Source organism: Dermochelys coriacea, chromosome 14 (genome assembly GCF_009764565.3).
Source record: "Dermochelys coriacea isolate rDerCor1 chromosome 14, rDerCor1.pri.v4, whole genome shotgun sequence".
Lineage (NCBI taxonomy): Eukaryota > Metazoa > Chordata > Testudines > Dermochelyidae > Dermochelys > Dermochelys coriacea.
In genome coordinates, this window is record NC_050081.1 from 26952049 (window position 1) to 26974233 (window position 22185).

At 49.8% G+C, this 22185-nt stretch overlaps 1 protein-coding gene across 9 annotated transcripts in view; it reads left to right on the top strand.

The window, feature by feature from the left end:
* GAS7 (growth arrest specific 7) overlaps positions 1 to 22185 on the top strand; it is a 224225-nt gene that overhangs the window by 100370 nt on the left and 101670 nt on the right. For 4 of the 9 annotated variants that reach the window (XM_038371402.2, XM_043496444.1, XM_043496446.1 and 1 more), the window contains exon 2: positions 2438 to 2558. The exons of 1 other annotated variant lie outside the window; for it this stretch is intronic. In XM_038371402.2, the coding sequence (XP_038227330.1) occupies positions 2438 to 2558 (121 nt within the window). Of the gene's footprint in view, positions 1 to 2434; positions 2559 to 15282; positions 15650 to 22185 lie in introns of those variants that run through there. 4 more of the 9 variants (XM_038371401.2, XM_038371403.2, XM_043496445.1 and 1 more) reach the window with 2 other exon arrangements.

Below are 22185 nucleotides of genomic sequence, written 5' to 3' on the forward strand. Positions count from 1 at the left end.
GGGGGGGGGGGGGAGAGAGTTGGAATTTGGCCTGAAGAGTGCTTGTGTGAGGTTTACATCATGTGTAGTAACCTAACGGCACAGGGCATGTGTGTGTTTGGGGGGGGGCGGTTACAACATATGTAACCAAACACTGAAACCCTGCCTGCTCCCTGAATGAGGCTCCTTAGGAAGTTTGCAGAAGCCTTGTGCTCACCTGGTTCTGTGGAACTTCTGCCTCATTGGGTGGAGAGAATTGCTCCAACTCCATTTGACACATTGTGTTTGGTCTGTCCCCTCGCACCTGCGCCCTTTTCTTTTCTTTTCTTTTCTTTTCTTTTCTTTTCTTTTCTTTTCTTTTCTTTTCTTTTCTTTTCTTTCTCTTTCTCTTTCTCTTTCTCTTTCTCTTTCTCTTTTGAAGAGATAAGTGCCTAGCAAAATAAACCCAGTATCAATGTCCCAAGAATGTCCAGGAGGAAGGTGACTCCATCTCGCGCTAGGCACTGCTGAGGTTGAGCCTGTGGTGCACTCATAGCAGGCCACTTGCGTATATGCATTCCAACAGTTTTTGCCCAAATACTTTTTACCCGGGACCCCTGTTAGGGTTGCCAGCCCTCCAGGATTGACCTGGAGTCTCCAGGAATTAAAGATTAATCTTTAATTAAAGATTATGTCATGTGATGAAACCTCCAGGAATCCATCCCACCAAAATTGGCAACCCTAACCCCTGCCCAAGTTCAACAGGGAACAGTGAATGAGGCAGGGACACATAGGGTATTAAACAGGAGCCCAAGGGCCTGTGCCTCATTTGGGGCCAAAATCTCTTTGCAGTTATCCCAGAATGCACCTGGAGTAAATCCAAAGACCTCGAGAGATGTCCTGTGAATGAGATCAGATGTGGGGCCCACGAGCAGAGCTTGCATCACTGCAGGCTGGAGGATGCAGGATCAGTGAGGCAGGTCACTGAAGGCAAGGATTAAATAAATATTCCTTAGCTACCTCATTCACTGGGCACTACCCAGAAGGCTTTCCTGGAGCATGAATCAGGCCTTGAACAGGGTGTGAGCAATGTGGAGCTCTCATCACATGTAATTAAAAACTGTCTCTGGATGCCTGGGGGCTGAACAGAGGGGGCATAGCCCCCTAGCAGCCTCATTTTTGCCAGTTTGAGTGCTTGGCTTTGGAACCTGAACCTTGTGTGAATGCAGATTTGAGACTGAACAGGTGTAGTGGCACATAGCTCTAGTGTTAGCGATCCCTGGGCAGGAACACCTAAACACCATGCACCATAGGATGGGGCTGAGTCCTCTACATGCGTTGTGATACCTGGTGATCTAGGTTATGGTACTGGCCCTCAGTAGTGCCTTGATGTGACATGCTGGCTGGCACAACCGAGACAAGGGCAGTCAGACCTAGTGGTTGGAGCAGAGGCAGGCCAAGTCAGGTACCGGCAGGTCAGGGTCTGAGACCAGCCAGAGGGCGAATGGAGAGTCAGGCAGGATTAGGTCACCAGGAAATGGGGGTCAGGAGTCAGCTTGCACTCAGCAATCGAAGAGCAAAGCCAAGGAAAAACCAGGGCTGGAAGCCAGAGTCTAGGGTCTATTGCGAGCAGGGGCTGGAGCAGTTACTTCCTGGTTTAAGTCCTAGTATCAGCCAATCAGTGGGTACAAGGGGCTGCCACTCAGGGCCTGCTGGGCCAAATAGGGCCAGCTTTGGAGGTGGGCAGGCTGGGCGACGACCCAATGCATGCCTTCCTGAGAGGGCAAGTCCAGAGCAGGGGAGTTCTGTCCCTCCTGCTGCTCTTCAGCTGTCTGTTTCCACTGCTGCTCCTGCCCCATCCCCCTGCTTGGAGCTGCCCTATGCCAACATGCTCCTGGGAGCCTCCTGTGTGCTGTGCAGAGGGCGAGGGGCTGATGTTGGGGTGTCCCCATCCCCTTGCCAGTGTACCCAGTCTCCACTGAGCTGGGGTGGGGAGACAGGCCAACCACTGTTTTTTATTTGCTGTGTAGACAGACCCTAGTGACCCAGGCAGGGACTTTCCCTCTCACAGCCTGGCCCGCTCACTGCCTGCTTTGCACCTTGCTGTTCAATGGGTGACATTGCTCCTCCCCAGAGAGCCTCCACCTCCCAGACTCCTCCCAAAGTCATATGCTCAGCACAGCATGTTGCATTGGTATAAACAGTTGATACAAGACACACAGCAGACCTTCGCACTCTGCCTCTCCAGGGAACGACTCCAGGAGATGAGGGGTGCTTCACAATCTTGTTGGAATCCAGGGCACTCTTTCCAGGCTGCAGATGGGAAGAGTGTAGTACTGGCATTTATTAGATGTGTTTGTCTGTCTCACTCCTTCCCCGAGACCTCCAGATTGTAGGCCCACTTTCCATATCCATCTCTGTTTACACTTTGCCTTGTCTCAAAGCCAGCTTAACAGGACTTTCTTCTTCTTCCCAGCAGAAACCCAGGAAAGTCACTCCTCAGCCAGGAGAAGATTCTCTGAATTGCCCTCTGCCCCCCGGCTGGCAGAGCTACATGTCTCCCCAGGGCCACAGGTACTATGTGAACACCTTCACCAACGGTAAGCCCCATTCAAGCTTGTAGCACCTTGGCTCTACTATAATGAAGGGTCTCACAGGGCTGTTTCTGGGCACTTTGAATTCACCACTGGGGCTGCCGGTGGTGGTCCACACGGGGTTTTCAGGGAAACAATGCAAAGAACAAAAGCATGTGAATGGTACAAATAAATTTCATTGACAAATTCCAGTGACATCAAGAGGAACTCCAAGGAAGCACGGTTAAGCACTCACTCCGAAGTGCCAGAGTGCGGGATGTCTGTGCCACCTTAACTCTGACCCCGCAGTGTGTACTCCAAGAGGCCGTCTTTAGTTCCATGGTATTTCTCTGGTGTACAGGATTCTGACTGGTGCATGGCAGATTTCAGACGTGGCCATTATATTTTCAAACTGAAAACTATTTTTTTCCATCAGCTAACAAAAATGTCTGTTTGATTCCAAGTGCAAAGTGTTTCATCGCATAAGGTAGTGATAATGGCTGTCCATGTGTCTTGGCTCTTACAGAGCCCATGTGCTGTGGTAATTAGTGCTTTATAGGCAGAGGGATAAATATGGATGTAGAACCAGTGATTGTGTGCAATCACTTAGAGTTTGAATGTTGCAAGTTTGTTCTGATCTCCTATAAATGAAAAATGGCTGTCGGTTAAAACTTTCAAAAGTGGTTATGTGACTTAGGAGCCAAAGTCCTCTTTTTCAAAGGCCCTTAGGCATTTAGGAGCCAGTCTTACTGGATGTCAATGGGACTTCAGCTCCTGTGTCACTTGAGCACTTTTGAAAATTTTACCCTAATTCTTAAACTTGCAGAAAGACCCCATTTCTAACCTCATGAATGTGTGTCAATGCAAGGGGTCTCTGGACAGCATGAACCAGTGGTTCTAAGGGCTGTGAAATAGCTTGGGATAAGCACAGAATATACTGACAGGAACCCATTCATCTTTCTTGGTCTGGGCCAGATCTGTCTAGATTTGAGCCACTGGCATCAGGAAAAAAATGCATTTTTCAAACATGGTGCTTAAGCCACTCAAGAGGGCCTGTGCTATTGACTGCTGCTTTGAGGACTGCCCTTTTAATTTCCTTTTAAAATCAGCTTTTCTCTTCACTCTAAAATGTTTGTGCCAAGCATTCCCACCCTCCCGCCCCCAATCTGTTCAGAATCTGTGCATGTGTAACTCACACACCGCCTGGGTGTGGTGTTATGTCCCCTCTAGTGGCACTGAGACCACTTAGAGAGAGAGATTAAGGAGTCTGCTCTACAGCCTTAGCTAACAGCCATATGGCTTTTAGCTCATGCAGTAGAGGCTCATGTATTTAGCTCCAGAGGTCCCAGGCTTGATCCCGCCCGCCAATGACTGGGGTCTGTTGGCGTTACACATGGCCAGAGATGCTGGTAGAGAGCGAGCAGACTTTGCTCCTGCCTCATGCAGTGCTCTGGTCCTCCTAGCTGCAGGGGAAGATGATAATAATGAGAGCTGTCCCCAGAGCTGTATTTTTACAAGGCACCGTCCCAGCATTCCTGACAAGGTCTGCACAGAGCTAGGGCAGAGCCAGTGGCCTACTTTTCCAGATGGTGAAACGGTGGAAAAGTAGCTTCCCAAGGCTGTGCAGCAAGCAAGTGTCCAATGGGGTAGTGGAACCCAGGGCAGTGCTAACCCACCCCACATGGCCAGCCCACCCTGCATATCCAGTTGCCTGTGACTACAGGCACTCTTCTTGGCACTCACTCTTCTGTGTGAACAGTCAGGCTGACACAGACTCGTGGCCAACTCTCACACAGTACATTCTCCACTGGAGAGCTCAAAGTGCTGACAAAAGGGAGGCACAAATAGCCCTATTTTCCAGGCAGCATAACTAAGCATCTCTAAAGCCACTGTTTCTGAGAGGTTCTTTCAGCTGGTGTCTGAGGCAGGGATCTATCATCGCATCAGAGATATGGCTCCTGGTACCTGCTCTGCCACAAGTCCCCCTACTCTCATTCATCGTTCCTCATAACTTGCCCTATCAGTTCAGGAAGAGGCGTGACATTTACAGTCCACGCGTGGCACGTGACTGGAGGATTCCCCAAGCAGCAGAGGTGAAGTGCAGAGGATTGCTAAGGCCAGTTGTCAGCATGGGTGGGAATAGAACGTGGCTTTATTTAGCCCAGGGCTCATAGGTGCTGGAACTAAGGGTGCTGGGGGTGTGGCAGCATCCCCTGGCTTGAAGTGGTTTCCATCATATAGAGGGGTTACAGTTTGGTTCAATGGCTCTTTAAGGCCCCCCACTATAAAAATTGTTCCAGCATCTATGCCTGGGTTCTGAGGTGCTCAGGATGGGATGAAGAGGGCAGGGGAGAGTGGGGACCCTGTTTCCAGGCTGTGTGACTCACAGAACAGCTGAGTGCTGACGGCTGTAGGGCATTCTAGGGGTTCTTTAACTGCACTCCATGTCTGCTGCTGCCAGCGCTGGTGATAAGCTGTAGAACAGAGTGGCCAAACTGTGGCTCACGAACCGCATGCAGCTCTTTTACAGTTAAAGTGTGGCTCATGGAGGACCACTTCTCCATTCTCCACCTACCAAACTCATAGACTCATAGATATTAAGGTCAGAAGGGACCATTTTTATGATCATCTAGTCTGACCTCCTGCACAATGCAGGCCACAGAATCTCACCCATCCACTCCTGCAATAAACCTCTCACCTATGTCAGAGCTATTGAAGTCCTCAAGTTATGGTTTAAAGACTTCAGGGTACAGAGAATCCTCCAGCAAACTGCCGGGGAGCTTGGGGCTTCTGCCCTGTGGCAGGGTGGTAGGGCTAGGGGCAGCGCTTGACTCCTGACCTCCCCCTGCCCTCCCCTGCTGCGGGGCCCTAGTCCCGTTACCCTCCCGCACCGCAGGGCCCTCGTCCTCCTGCCCTCCCCCACCATGGGGCCCTCTTCCCCCTGACCTTCTCCCATAGGGCCCTCGTCGTCCTCACCTCCCCTGCCGAGAGGCCATCATCCTCCTGCCCTCCCCTGCTGCAGGGCTCTCGTTCCCCTGCCCTCCCCTGCCACAGGACCCTAATCATCTTGCCCTCCACTGCTGTGGGGCCATAGTCCTCCTGTCCTCCACCTCCCTGGGGCCCACATCCTTCTGCCTTCCCCTGACTTGGGGCTGTCATCCCTCTGGCCTCCCCCCACAGGGCCCTCGTCTACCTGCCCTCCCCTGCCACGGGGCCCGAATCCTCCTGCCCTCCCCTGCCATGGGGCAGTTGTCCTCCTGCCGTCTCCTGCCCCGGGGCCCTCGTCCTCCTGCCCTCCCCTGCCTTTGGGCCCTAGTCCTGCTACCCTCCCACCCCCACTTCAGGGCCCTCGTCGTGCCCTCCCCTGCCTTGCCACCGTCATCCTCCTGCCCTCCCCCGCTGTGGGGCCCTCATCCTCCTGCCCTTCCCTGCTGTGGGGCCCTCGTCCTCCTGCCTTTCCCCCCGCAGGACCTTCATCCCGCTACAGGCCCTTGTCTTCCTGCCCTCTCCCCTGCTGCAGGGCCCTCATCCCTCCACGCTCCCCTGCCTTGGGACCCTCGTCCTTCTGCCCTCCCCCGCCATGAGGCCCTTGTGCTCCTGCCCTCCCCTGCTGTGGTGCCCTCCTCTCCCTGCCCTCCCCCCCTGCAGGGCCCTTGTCTATCTACCTTCCCCTACCATGTGACCCTTGTCCTCCTGCTCTCCCCTGCCATAGGGCCCTCATCCCCCCATGCTCCCCTGCCTTGGGACCCTCACATAGGCACCGACTTCTCCTATGCTCCCTGTTTACACACAGCTGAGATAGGGGCCAGTAGCTGGGCACATCAACAGTCAGACTCTGCCGCTCTGACATTAGAGCACAGGCCATGGTGGGCCTCCATCTGATGGGGTTCATCCAAGTACAAGTACAGGCATCTCTTCTAGTGAGTATTGAATAGAGAGGGTGAGAGGTGATCTAGGGAAAGAAGGAAAAAGAAGTTAAAAACACACAAAGCCAGTCTGAAATCCTGAGGTCAGGGAGCTGAAATCACTTGGTCCATTGGCTGTGCTCCTTTAATGGTGCTGGCTGCCTAGATACTTTGGTATCTCTAGGACAGGCAGGAGGTAGGATTCCAGGACTGATGGAAGAGGTGCTGTTCCACTTCAGAAAATCCTACCTTCCTCTTTTGCAACATCAGCAAAAGGCTCTTATGAAGGGCTGTTGTTTTACATACTAAAGAACGTTTGATATGCTGCAGATAAAACACGATCTTTTATTTATTCCCTTTGCAAAATTAGGTACAGAGCATTGTTTGTTGTACAAAATATGCAACATACTTGCATGATTTGTCCTTTCATGAACATGTGGAAAATTTGGCAACAGCTTGGCTCATCTTATCCAGTGCTCTGTGCATTTCAGTCTAGTATGTATGGGAAACTTCAGAGAACATTGCCTTGTTGATCACAGCAGAAAACAGGCTGTATTTTCAATTAAGAAGGTCATAGACAAATGCTACACTCCTTTCATTCTTGTAGACAATGAATTAAAAAGGTAATAAAATAGTGCAGAATTGTGGACCCATTGTATAGTGTATTATATATCACCACGACCACCAAAAATCAACCCTTTTCCCTAAAAACAACAACAAAAACCACCCGTTATTTAGGTTGTAAACTCAAGCGCTTGAAAGTTAGGGGATGCCAGATTTAAGGTAGCTCTCAGAGCCTTCATTTGGCCCTTTATACTATGTATTTTAAAACAGTGTTTAATTACATGATCACATATTTTTTCCTCAGTGGGTTTTCAGCGGGGTTTGCATCTAGAAGCTTCAACTTCCCAGCGCAAACTTCTGCTACTTCAGCTAACTGAGCAGTAGTCTGTTATCTGTGGCCACTAGAGGACACACTACATTTGCCAGTTGGTTACACAGCTATTAGAGTCAGAGGTGGAGTGTTGAGTATCCGGATTCCTGCATAGCCAAGCACAGATTTGGTGCGTTTATTCTGAAATGCAGTGTTGTGATGTTCATGAAATGTGATTTTGTCCAGTTTGGGACCTAGGTTCTTCTACCGGCAGTTAACTTGTGCTGCCTTTCAGTTACTTTATTTGTGAATTGGATGAAGGATATTCGTCTGCCTCCGAGGGCAGGGATATGGGGTCTAGGTCGGTAATGAAAGCTGGGAACAGGAACATTAACTCTGCTAAGAGAAGTGAGGGCAGAACCCATGTGTGACTGGTTGTACCCCCCTTCTGGGATGCCACCTGATGTGCTGGGGTTTAACTGAGCTTTGCCTGCTCAATAAACCTGGGTTCCCTCTTACTGCTTTGCTGGAATAGGCTTTCTGGCCTCTTTCAGCACACACACACAGGTAGGGCCGCTTTGTGAGAGGGCTCTCCCAGCACTCATGTGCCCACTCCCTTTAAGCGGTACAAACCCAAAGGTTTTATGAAATTCGCCTGCTCCCTCAATGTGGAGGAAGATATGCACAACTTCTTGCCCCTCCCCAGTTAGAAATTACATAAACTAGGTTTTATTATGAACAAGCAATACATTTATTAACTACAAAAGATGAATTTTAAGTGAATATAAGAGATAACAGACAGAACAAAGCAGATTACTGAGCAAATAAAACAAAATACTCAAGCTAAGCTCAATATACTTAAGAAACAGGATGCAAAATGTAATTTCTTACCTTAAATATTATTTTAGGCAGATTGCAAAATTTCTGTGGTTCAGAATTCCAGTTATATTTCTTTTCAGACTGGACCCCTGTCTGAGTCTGGACCCCACACCCCCAACCTTCCCTTTGGGTGGCTTTATCAGTCTTTCTTCTTGGGCAGACAGGCCATGGAGAGGAGGAGTCCAGTTTGCCTTCCTCCCCACCCTTAAACAGGATTTACATAAGGCGGGAATCCTTTGTTTCCCAAATTTGTCCCCCCTTCCCTTCCAGGGGAAAGTTACAAGAAGTCCCAGGTAATGTTTAGCACCAGGTGACAAGACCACCTGACTGTAGTATCAGAGTTACCCGCCTCCCAGGAGAGAGAGAGAGATTAGTATATCCTGGTTTTGTTATTCCTTCAGGATGGCTCATCAAATTTGATGGCCTGTGGTCTGGTGGGTGTCTTCCCAATACACATCCAGTTGTAATTGTTACATAGTCCATATTTCTAAGTTTAGATACAGAAATGATACATGCATACAAATTGGATAATCACATTCAGTAAATCATAACCTTTCCAGTGATGCCTTACAAGATTTATCTTGCATAAACTATATCTCAGTTATGTCATATTCATATCATAAGCATATTTTTGTAAAGAATATGGAGTGAAACGTCACACCATGGATTGCAGCAAAGTTCACCATTCCCAAAGTCAGAGAGTCTGTTCCGTCACATGGCAAATCGTGTGACTGAATTACCTACATCAGAGGGTTATAGAGGCTTGGTTCTGAGTCTGTCTCTGTGTGTGAGAAAGTAGGGGGGTTGGGAACCCATGCGTGAGCACTGCAGCTCTGACCTGAGAGTGCAGAGGGGCTAGTTCTGAGGTTCCCTGCCGGTAAATCCCAGCAACAAGCATAGCCACAACCCAGCCAGGTGTGAGAGTGCCTGCCCTGCCCATCTCTGCTTAATGCTGCCCTTCCCCAGACATTGGGCTCTGACGCAAAGTTTGTGCTAATAAACACAATGAAAAACTTGATTTCATGACAGCTCAGATTGCATCAGAACAGCCCCTCCCTGCCACCCAGAACCTTAAAAGCATGGAAATAATGATAAAAGTCTCCAGCATTCCTTGCTCCTGGCCCATCACTCCAAATGCAGTCACAGCACACTGCAGAACGTTAGCTCTGACCTCATGAAATCATAGGACTGGAAGGGTGTGAAGAAGTGGGGATTTTCCCTTGTTATATTGTATGAGTCTTACTATAGAGCCTATGTGAGTTTAACTGTTTTGCATGAATACTGTGTGTGCCTCAGTTTCCCTGTATGCTGCACCAGTCAAAATAAGGGTGTGTGACTTTGGGTGAGACCTCTGGGGCAGGTGAGGCTGCTCAAGCTGCCTGTACATATGCTATGACCGGTGCCCTTCGTGACGCGAGACCCAGGATGGGGATGCGACCAGGTGATTCTTTGCCCGGAAAGCGACACAAAGACAAGGAGGAGGAACAATGGGGGGGAGGGGGGGTCTGAGGTTGGGTTGCTGGGAGCTGGCAGTCTGATTGGGGGGACTGGAAGAGGGGGAGTCCAGAGCTTCTGGCCCAGGGCTCCCCAAGATGGACTTGGCTGAAAGTCACTGATTTCTGTGATAGCAAGCCCTATTCTGTGCTGTGTTCCTGTCAACTAATAAACCTTCTGTTTTACTGGCTGGCTGAAAGTCACATCTGACTGCGAAGCTGGGGTGCAGGGCCCTCTGGCTTCCCCAGGAGCCCTGCTCAAGCAGAATCACTGCAGGAAACACATGGTGCGGAAGGGGATGCTGAATGCTCCAAGGTCAGACCCAGGAAGGTCGAAGCTATGTAAGCTTCTTGCCCTGGCGACAGTATGCTCAGAGGAAAGAAGCATGCTCCCCCAGAATCGTGACTGGCTTCATATGGAGTAGTTCCAGAGCATCACCCGGTGACTCTGTGACATAGCTTCGATCTTCCTGGGCCTGACCTCGGAGCATTCAGCATCCCCTTTCACACCGAGCTGATGAAAACCAAAGACTCCCTGCCCAGAGCTCTCCTGAAAGAGAAGAACCTAGCCTCATGGTGCAGCACAGCAGAGAAATCCATTTTGAAATCTGGCAATGGCCAGGGTGGGAGGGCTGGTACACACTGAAGATTGGCTTATTTCATTTCAGGCAGTGAGAAAAACAGGTTTTACACTTCTACACTTAAAGCCCATGATGATGTGGTGTATGGTGCAGTATGTTACTTCCTCTGTGTGTGTTTCACCTACCACAGAGGAGGACAAACTGCAGGCCGGATCCGACCCATCAGGGCTTTTGATCCGGCCCACGAGATTGCCAGCCCTGGGGTGTAGCAGGGCTAAGGCAGGCTTTCTTCCTGCCCAGGCCCCACCCTGCTCCCGGAAGTGGCCAGGCCACGGCCCTGCGGTCTTTGGAGGAGGGTGGGGGCAGAGGGCTCCATGCGCTGTCCTCACCTGCAGGCACTGTCTCCCCACAGCTCCCATTGGCTGGGAATGGGAAACCATGGCCAATGGGAGCTTTGGGCTTGGTACCCGCCTGCCCCACCCCACCCCCAGGAGCCACTGCAAGACATACTGGCCACTTCCAGGAGCAGCGTGGGGCCAGAGCAGGCAGAAAGCCTGCCTTAACCCCACTGCCACCCCGGAGCTGCTCGAGGTAAGTGGCACCAGGCCGGAGCCAGCACTCCAAATTCCTCTTGCACCCCAACCCCCCTGCCCTGAGCCCCTTAACCTCCTGCCTTGAGCTCCCAGCTGCACCCTTCTGTACTCCGAGCACCTGCCACACCCCGTACCCCTCCTGCACCCCAACCCCCTGCCCTGAGGCCCCTCCTGCACCCCAACCCTTGCCCTGAGCCCCTTCCTACACACCAAACCCCCTGCCACATTCCGCACTCCCTCACGCACCACAACCCCCTGCCCCAGCCCTACATTCATGGCCCTGCATACAATTTCCCCACCCAGATGTGGCCCTTGGGTCAAAAAGTTTGCACACCCCTGACCTATCAGCCCAGGTGGAGATGCAAGGGTGCTAGCCAGGCTGCTGAGGGTATTGAGGAGGGGGCCAGGACATCCTACCTGGGCTTCTCATTGCCACTCAGGTGAGGGAGGAGGGTCCCTGTTTGTACCATCCAAATGTCAATTCATGCTGCCCATCCCCTGCTTACAGTTCATTCTCTTCCCTCACATGCCTGTACACACACACACACACACTCTCCCATGTATATACACCCCTACACATACATGCACACACACTTCATACAGAAAGAGCCCCACAGCTCAGGGAAGGCTGGCCCCTAAAAACCCCGATCTGCCAGGCAAGAATCCTGCATGGAGCAATTCTCTTCACCCCCTCCCCACTTAAGTAGTATTGCTGAGCCCTGGAAGCCCCTTTCTGAGGGGTCCCTTAGCAGACCCCAGCTCCTGAATGGCCTGGCCTGACCTTACCTTTTACATTGCTCTTCTCCCTTTCTCTCATCTGAAAAGAAAGAGCATTCTGTGGCCAATGCTGTTTGTGTGAGTGTCTGTGCCTGGCATTGCCCAGCCTCCAGTAGCGAGTTCTGCACCTTCCAAGCTGTTTCTCTGGCCTGGCACACTGGGCACTCCCTCCGTAGCTATCATGGAGAGGTGACGTCTGTGCATCTCCCTCACACATGCCGGTGGCCAGGGCTTTCCCTGACTTTCATCTAACTCCTTGCTATTGGCACTTAGTCTCTGAGAAAATGAGAACTTGACAAAGATGTGTTGTCACTTTTGGGGATGGTAATTGTGGTTTCAGAGGCAAATTATGGTATAGCTCTTTTCAGTCTTCAAAACATGGCAGAACCTGCCCATTGGGAGAGCGAATATTATTCTGTCAGCCAGTTCCAGCACAAACAAGGCTTCTGTCCTCCCGTTCAGGCTTAGCATCCTGGCAATGTTTGTGACTCTCTGTCAATGTTACCCATATGTGCCAGTGGCTGTGCTCTGGCAGGGGAGCGGGGGTGTCTGCGTGCTTGAACGCTCATTGTCTGTAGCAGGGAATGTGAGGAGTCAGGCATTTAACTGGAAAGAACGAGAACTGCTACAACACATTCATATTCAGAAAAAGCTTTATGAAAAGATCTGTAATTTGCTGTAGGGATTGGAACGGCTCCTTGGGAAGGAACAGGCCCTTGCCACTACAGCCAGCAGTCTCGTGGGCATTCTCAGCGCCATCCCTCAAAGGCTGACATGGACTAACTCCTGGATTGGCTTTGTTGGGCCTTGGAACTAGGGGGCCCCATCTCGCCGCCATTCTGCAGCCAGAACTCCCCCTAGGTCCTGTCTGTGCAGTGTCTGAGAAGTTCGTCCGATGGGATCCTGTTGTGGCTCAGTTCTCCAAGGTGGACGGCTCATTTGCTGCTGCAGCAGGAGCTGCTGTAGGGAGAATGGTTCGGTACAAAGTCCAGCCACCTCAAGCTTGGTCCGGTCCCTTGTGTGACATTTAGAGGCACCCTGATGTGTTACACCCAGTATTCCGTGTGGAAGCTCAAGTAAGGGAGAGAGGAGCTGGCTAGCCATTCTGGAGGGCTTCGACAGGGCCTTGTCCTGCAGCCTCACTGGTCCTGCTGTTGGGAGGTGAGACCACAGTGTCTGTGCCCCAGTTTGGGGTCCCACTCTGTGGCCCAGCTCTTTACTTAGAACTAGGTGGCAGCTGAGTGTGACTGAGAGACTGGAAGACAAAGGTACGTCTGCGGGAATGTCTGGCTGGTGTTCCTGCCATCATGGCTGTTCATTGGGCTAGAGCACTGCTTGCTTCTCCAGTCTGGGACAGCTTCCTCCCCCATTGCTAAGGCTGACAGCCCAGTGTAGGGACTGGAGAAGAAAGGGGACATTAGCAAATCCACATCTATTCTGTATTGTTCACTGTATGGGACTGCTCCCCCTACCACGTCTTTGGACAGGATTCCACCGCCTCTCCCTCCACACCACCATACACCATCTCTTCTTTAGCCTCCCCTGCAGAGGATGGCTCTAAATGGCCTATCTCTAAACTCTGTCACTACAGGTGTTGCAACAACCACACACACAAGCACACACTCACCTCACAGAGATATAAACTTTAAGGCCAGAAGGGACCATCATGATCATTTAGTCTGACCTCCTGCACATTGCAGGCCACAGAACCTCACCTACCCACTCCTGTAAGAGACCCATAACCCTAAGCTAAGTTACTGAAGTTCTCAAATCATGATTAAAAAATATCAAGGTTACAGTGAATCCTCCATTTACTCTAGTTCAAACCAGCAAGTGACTCATGCCCCATGCTGCAGAGGAAAGCAATCTGACCTGGGGGAAAATTCCTTCCTGATCCCAAATATAGTGATCAGTTAGATTCTGAGCATCAGGGTGAGACCCACCATCCTACCAGCTGGGAAAGAATTCTCTGTAGTAATTCTGAGTCCTCCCCATCTAATGGTCAGTCTCCGGTCTTTGGAGATATTTGCTATAGCAGTTGTGGATGGGCCACATGCCATTGTAGGCAATCTCATCATACCCATACCCTCCATAAACTTATAAAGCTCAGTCAAAACAAGTTAGGTTTCTTGCTCCCACTACTGTCCTTGGAAAGCTGTTCCAGAACCTCACTCCTCTGACGGTTAGAAACCTTCATCTAATTTCAAGCCTAAACTTTTTGGTTTATATCCATTTGTTCTTGTGTTAGCATTGGCCCTAAAGTTTAAATAACTCCTTTTGCTCCCTGGTAATTATCCCTCTGTGTTTATAGAGAGCAATCATAGTTCCCCTCAGCCTTCTTTTAGTTAGGCTAAACAAGCCAATCTCCTTAACTTCCTTCTCGTAAGGTAGGTTCTCATTTCCTCAGATCCTACTAGTAGCCCTTCTCTGCACTTGTTTGAATTAATCTCTCTTATACCTGGGAGGCCAGAATTGCACACAATATTCCAGATGAGGTCTCATCAGTGTCTTGTATAATGGCAATAACTCTTCCCTATCTCTACTGGAAATACATCACCTGATGTATTTTACTGCTGCCTTAGCCTTTTTCATGGCCGCATCACATTGACAGCTCATTATCATCCTGTGATAGTCATCATGTGATCAAAATCATCCAGGGCTTTCTCCTCCTGTCACTTCCAACCGATACATCCCGAGGTTATAACATCACCTCACTCTTTCTGTGTCATTTACGCACATATGCTTGTGCACACATACAGACACACATCTGGATCCCCCCGCCCCTCCACACACACCCATGTGCACACACAAATAGTACCTGGTGCTGAGATTCTACAGGAGGGAGGCCACGGAACAGCCTGGGCTAAATTGAATACCAGGAAGAGGGAGGCCAGACATGGGCAAAAAATGAAGCATTGGGCTGGAGTCCCTGACACAGTTAGAGGAGTAAAGGCAATAAAATGGAAAAGTTGGGCCCAGCTGGAACATCTCCTGAGTGTAAACGCTATGGAGGGAGAGAGACTGTTCAGGGTGGCACATGGAGTCAGACCTAAAATGATTGGGATGAAGAGGTGAACGTAAGGGGGATACTTGGACCCATGCAATCATTCCCCTAGTCCACGCTCAGTCCCTCAAGCCCTATGCTCAGTCCCTCCCTCCCTATGCTCACTCCCCTCAGCCTTACACTCCCTCCCTCCTGCCCCTTGCTCAGTCCCCCCAGCCCCAGGCTCAGTCCCTCCCCCCATTCTCAATCCCACGCCAGTCCCCACAGCCTCCACTGGAAGAGGGGCCTGTATTGGGTTCTGATCTGGGCCCTCCAGTCTGCACGTTCTGGTCCTGTCTGGCTTTAGATGTCAGGTGCTGATTTTGCCCCCTCTGACACAAAGTGAAATGAGACTTCGGGGAGCTACTGGTTTCTTTAAGGTGCAGCCTCTCAACAAGAACTGTTGAAACTGTGAACGGGAGAAGATGTTTGACAACACCCGGACTCACTCCCAGTTGGGAAGAGCAGAAATCCCTGCTTTTGACACCCACTCGCTTTTGGCTGACTGGCTGGCAGTCAGCCAAGTGAGGTGTAGGCTGGGGTGGTGCCTCCAGCACTGTCTGGAAGTAGACGCTGTTCAGGACTTTAGGCAGCTGTTCTGTCTCTGCGAAGTGTTGCACATCTGCTTGCTCCTAAGACTCAAATGTATCCAGTTTGCTGTCCAGCTCGGGTTACTGGCTGCTTTTCAGCACACCAAGCAGCCTGTATATTCTCTCCAGTGTGAAGAGTCAACTAGAAACTGAGTTGTTCTGCCGGAATATCAGGAAATAAATGTCCCCAGGCCGGTTTGGATTGCAAAAACCATGGTGTTGTGAGGCATTCAGAAGTTCCTGCATACATAACCTGATGGAAGGAATGTGTGTGGGAAGAACATATCTGTCTGAGGCAGAAGGTGACTTGGCTGGGTGCTGACATTTGGATTCAAACTTGAGCACGTCTCTAGATATTGTGGATCTTTTGGGGGCAAATCCAGGTAAGCTGGAACCATTTCTGGTCTCTTTTTTACATTCCTGCTACCTTGACAGTCACAGTGAAATAAGTAATAACCTGACCAGTGGATACACCATTTGGACAATCAGTCCCGAATTCCTAGCTGGCACTATCTGAGCCCAAAGCAGGGAGCATGGTACTATGCCTACCATGTTACAGGATGTGGACTCTATCCTGGAAAAGGACATGGGGCTATGGTAGATAATCAGCTGAATCTGAGCTCCCAGTCCAATGCTGTGGCCAAAAGGGCTAATGCAGTGCGTGGATGAATAAACTGGAATCTCGAGTAGGAGCAGAGATGTTATTTTACCTCTGTATTTGATATTGGTGCAATCACTGCTGGAATCCTGTGTCCTGCTCTGGTGCCCACAATTCAAGAAGGATGTTGATAAATTGGAGAGGGATCAGAGAAGAGCCACAAGAATGATTAAAGGATGGGAAAACATGCCTTATGGTAATTGAGCTCCTTGAGTCTATCTATTTAGTTTAACAAAGAAAAAGTTATGGGGTGACTTGATCACAGTCTGTAAGTACCTGTCTGGAGAACAGAAATTTGGTAATAGAGGGTTCTTCAGTCTAGCAGACAAAGCTGTAATTGGATCCAATGGCTGGAAGACATTGAACAGTGAGGGTAATTAACCACTGGAACAGTTTACCAAGGGTCTTGGAGGAGTCTCCATCACTGACAATTATAAAATTTTGATTGGATGTTTTTTTCCCTAAATTATCTGCTCTAGTTCAAAGTAGGGTGTCATCTCAGAAAAATTCTGGAGGGTGGGGGGGGGGCAAACTAGATGAGTAACAAAGGCGAAGGATTAAGAGCCAAGTCAGAGGAGAGCACAAAGTGGAGGACATAATAGAGCATATAGACCTATGAAAAGGTGGGGAGGGTAAGCCAAGGTCAGGGGAACAACAACCCCCTTTCCCCATAGTAAATGGCACCCATAGTTCAAAGAGCAGTTAATTCACTGTAGCCTGTTATGCAGGAGGTTGGACTAGATGGCCTTTCCAGCCCTACAATCCATGAGTCTATGGAATGGGAAGAGATGAGGGACCAGACAAGGGGATACAGCGAGGGGGCCAGGCAAGGGGGAACAGGAGGGGAGGCGGGGCCCGGCTGAGGAGAAACAGGTGAGGAGTCAGCCAAGTGACTGATGTACTGACTTCCCTGATGTACTTTGACACTGAACTGATCCTCTTAATGCAGAGAGAAGCTCTCTTGTGCTGGGTGGGGCTGTCCCATGCCAGTGTCTGAATGCTGGATGCAGAGCAGTGTGAGACTGAACATGTGCCCAGGATGTGGAAAAGGGCTCTGCTCTGTGATTGAGGTGACTAGCTCTGCACAAGACCCTGATTCAGGACTGCCTATAAACACATGCTTGCGCCTGTCCCTACTCAGGAAAGCACTGAGGCTTAACTTTAAGCATATGCTTAAGTGCTTTTACAGTGAATGGTGCCTTGAATCAACTGGCTTTTATAAGTGTGAGTGTACAGTGTGTCTGCATGGTTAGGCCATCTGGGTGAGCAGTGCTGGGAAGCTGGCAGTGTCCTCCAGTTGTGTGGATGGTGGTTTCAGCTGGAAGATGTTTGTCAGCATGTGAAGGGCTTTCCTGCTGTTGCTCTGATGTGATACAGCTGAATACCTCTCACATTAGTCAAGGAATAACGCTTTGGAAACCTTGTCCATCCTGTGCTGGAGGAGTCACATGTTTCTGACAAGCTGCTGTCTCCTGTTCTGGATTGAGGTCCAGTTAGAAATTTTTGGTGGCCTCACAGTGCAGCTACCAACTATTGCCGGTGGTCGCTCTGACAATTTTTCCTAAAATATTCAATTAACTTTAGGAAACAAATAAATATGCACGTATACATGTCCAAATCATTGTAATTTATTTATGTAGGGTTTTTTTTTTCGCAGAGTCAATAATAAAAATAATGTACAGTCTTCTCTGTTCTTTACTGGACCTAAACAGAATAGAAACAAATAATGTGTTGTACATGTTCTTGTCCATTTTTGTTGTTTCTTTTGCTTTTTTGATTGCTTATTTTTTTAAGACTTGCTAGCTAGTAAATCTGTTTCTCTAAAAAGTGATATTTGTATTTTGTTAATATCACTTTTCACAGCAGCAGACTTGCTAGCTATCTGGGAGGCAGTGAAAAGTGATAGTAATAAACATATAAATATCATTTTTCACAACAGACTTAACTCAGCCCTGGCAAGCTGGGGGACAAATTAAGCCCCGGATAGGGAGGCGGGGAGCAATGTTCCCACTAATTTTTTTATCTGTGTGCCAAATAAATTTTGTCATGTGCACCGAGGTAATGTGTGGGTGTGTGCCACCAGTAGAAACAAAAAACCTAGATATAATTATATTTAAAAAGTTATCATAGGGATAATTACTCCAGCCAGGACAGGTTAAGCATTTTAGAACTCACTACTCAAAGAATTAAATTGAAGTGTAAGAGAGAAATAAAAATTGTGAAATGAATAGACCAGTCAAAAACTAAAATAGCACACTTTGAAAGAATAAAATTACAGAGAATATATGTGCAAGAAATAACAACAACAATAATACAAGTATGTGTTGGGAGGTGAGTGTGAAAAACTGTGTGTGTGTGTTTGTTTGTGTGTGTGTGTGTGTGTGTGTGACACAGAGACTGTGTGTCTGCTGGCTGGTGGGAAGTTTCTGTGAGACGCTGTGCCCTGTCTCTTTAAGGCACTCATTGAAAGCTTTCCTTCTCCTGAGTCCTGTCCCCCCACCCCTCTCTGCGGAGATGGATACATGGGCATGGAAGAGTGGGAGAGATTGTGTGTGTGTGTGTGAGAGAGAGAGAGAGAGAGAGAGATTGTGCAAGCTGTCTGCTGGGGAAGTCTCTAAGAGACCATCTGCTGTCTCTTTAAGGCATTCACTCACCACCAGAAGGCTCCTTCAGACCTCAGCCCACAGCAGCTCTCTCCTGCTCTGAGTCCTGAGCCCTGTCCCCACTGCGCTGGTCCGTGGAGATGGGGTACAGGGCATGAGAACACCCTGACATCAGCACCTCCCTCCTCCTCTTCCCGCTCTGCACAGCCAGCAAGTGGGTCCTGGGAGCAGCAGCAGGAGCAACGTGTGCAAAGCAGAGGGGAGAGGGGCACCTGAACACACGCTGCCGGATGTGCGTGGCTCTGCTATTCAAGTGCACTGCACTTGAATCACTCCTGGGCATTAGTGTGGCCATGCAGCTTAGAAGAAACACAGGTGGGTAGGGAGGCAGCTGGGGGTCAGGGGTGACGAGGGGGGGAGGTGAGCTTGTGGCCGGCAGTCACTGCCACACCGCTGGGGGATCTCATGACTCCATGGCTGGGGGGGTCAGAACCCACTGCCGAGGTTGGGGGGTGGATGAGCCTGGGGCCAGGGCTGGGGTGAGGGCTCAAAGCTCGTGGTCAGGGGTTGGAGCCCACTGCCACACGGCTGGAGCCTGCCGCCTGCCACCCCAGGTCTGAAGCCCAAGCCCCACTACCTGCCTACTCCTTCAGCGTTTGTGGCTCCAGAGGGGGACAGGGCCCTGTTGAGAGCCCTGGGGGAGGAGCCACTGCTTTGCCCCTCTCCCCAACCCAGGAGGCTGTGGCCGCACAAAAAGCCCCTGGTGTGGCCGCATTTGAGAAACACCAAGTTAGATGGTGCCTCCTACTTTCTATAGATCTGCTTGAGTAGGAAGTTATGCCATGTCTTTACCATGTTCTAGACAGCTGTATCTCTACTAGAACCTGGGAACTCTTTTTGTATGTTGCCGTGATCCTAATTAAGGTCCAAGTATGTGCATCATGGCAAAGTAGACTATTAAACTGTAGCATCAGAGGGATTCCTATGGCCTGCACCCAGCACTGAGTCACAAACATTCATACAACCCTGAAAGGCGTGTACACAAGCAGTCATTCTCTTTGCAGTGAACCTCCACTGTCCCTGAGAGACCAGGACTGTAGGCTGCTCCTCCTGTTCTGGCCAGGTCCTGTGCACATTTTTGTCAGACGTAGAAACACCACCCCATAGCCCCCTCCTGATGCTACAGGTCTGGTCTTTATTCCTGTGCAGCAGAGCACTGCTCTCCCTGTACTCTGCCCTTCTTGTTTCTCCAGCTACTAAGACAGACGTGGGCCTTTTTTCTGTAGCACCCTAGGCTTATTCTCAGAAACAGATGAACCATTTGGGCTGGAATTTTCCAAAACATTCCAGCTCGAGGTAGGCTCCCAGCACGGAAAATTACAGCCCAAATGGTTAATGTTTGACAAAGTTATAAGCAACTGAAAACAGAGTATTATAATGGGAAGAGTTGAGCAGCCTTAATAACAGGCAACACTAGGAATTCCGCTGGCAAGAGTGAAAAGCCCTGAGACGGTTGAAAGGGGATAGTCTGGCTGGGCTCCATGGATGTTGCCACGCCTATGGAGCAGCTCTGCGCAGCAAGTCACTGGGACTGACATGGCCCCAGCTGAGCAGGGAGAATACCCACTCCACTGCAGGAGTTAGTGTGTGCTATACGGGCCTTAAACTGGCCCTGACCTCTGGAGTTCACGGTTCCTATTGGTTAACAGCAGGGACCTCCTCCTCCTACAAAAGCCAGACCTCTCTAGGGCCAGTCTGTTTAATAGCATAGGAGGAAATCACCCCACTCCCTTCGAGGGTAGGGGCTGACTATGATTTAAACCAGTCTCAGAGCAGACTTCAGGTAATTTCCCTGTAACCAACCTGCCCCCTTCTATCCATCTCTCCACAGCTGCTTTTCCCCTGCTCCCCTTCTTCAATTCACTGCAACCAGGGGGCTGTAGTGAGAAGGGGAAGGGGAAACAGGATGAGAAAAACGTAAACAGCACTTTGTTTCCTGGGGTCTAAGCAAGACGCGCCCTTCCTAAAGCCAGACAGTTTCAGAACCAGCACTTTCCCCGCCAAGAAAACACCTTTACAATGATGGGTTGTTTGAGCTTCCCTGTGTGCACAGCTCTCACCAGGGGCACTTCTGGGCAAGCTGCAACATCCCTGGCTTCAAAATCGGAGAGATACAAAGTAACATTGAAGGCAAAGGAAGAAATCTCCTGACAAATTAACAGCCTGTGAAGATGCGTAATTCTCACACGCTGCCAGGAGCATGGTCATGGGCAGAAGTGAAGGAGAGGCCTGTGCCACCCGGATGCAATACCATACACTGTAGGAAGAAGCTCTAAGGCTCCCTGTGTGGATGGTGGGTTTCATCCCCTTCAAAGGGGTGCATTGAAGAGCCATCTATTATCAAATTTCTGTTCCCCATGTAGATACTTATAGACATGATCAGGTCACCAATTAGCCTTCTCTTTGTTAATCTAAATACACTGAGCTCCTGGAGTGTATCACTATCATGGCTGTTTTCTGATCCTTGTCATATCCTATATAATTTCCGTGGCTCTTCTCTGACCCCCCTTCAGTTTATCAGCATCCTTAAATTGTGGCCACCAGAGCAGGACACAGGATTCCAGCAGTGGTCACACCAGTGCCAAATACTGAGGTAAAATAACCTCTCTGCTCCTACTGGAGATCCTCCTGTTTATGCATCCCAGACTCACATTAGTCCTTTTGGCCACAGCCTCACACTGGGAGCTGTTATTCAGCTAATTATCCCCCATGATGTCCAACTCCTTTTCAGAGTCACTGTTTCTGGGATAGAGGCTCCCCTCCTCTCAGGGTGGCCTGCATTCTTCTGGGGATGGGGGCTGCGGAAGGGCTCCAAGTAGTGCAGAGATCCTGAATGGTGGCTAGCCTGCCTTTCCATTACGGCAGCATTGTAGTGGGATTGTTCTGGTTGACTAAACCAGACTATCTATTGAGAAAAGAGGAGCAATAAGTTGGGAAAGGAGACCATTTAGGAAGGGGGAATTGCTTGTACCTCAGCTCCACATCCCACATGTCACTCAGGGTTCAGCCAAACTAGATATGGAACTGGTTCTCTCCTCTCAACTGCGAAGATTTGGTGATGTGGTGGTAGATCTTGGGATCCCCAGAGAAGATGGCAGCCATGATGGTGATATTTGTTTGCCCTTCCTTTTCTGTCCACTAGCTTAAACAAGCTGCCAAGTAACCCTGAGAAAAGCAGTGCCTAAAAGGTGGCAGGGTAGCTTGTGCCCTTAAAATTATCCTTCAAACCACTGTGGTGATTCCAGTGATGGCCCATTTAGTTCTTAGAGCCATTTTGCTGTGTGGCTCTAGCAATCTGTGCCCTCCCCAGGAGGCTTGATGCCCCAGCGTAACATACCCAGTTTGTGCCAGTCTCCTTGGCTCCTTATTTCATAAGCAGTTTTCCATAAGAGGCCCAGCTAAGCATTTGTTACCTTTTGCCCACCTGGGTACCTTGGCGCACAGGTCTCTGTACAGCATGGCTTCTCCCATCTCAGCCAAAGGATGCTTTTGGAGGCAGTAGCTTGCTCTTGATCTAGAGCTGGAAGTCATGTTCTCCAGCTCCCTTTGACTGACCAGAATCTCCATGCTGTCAGGCTAGCCTTGTACCTTTAGTGGC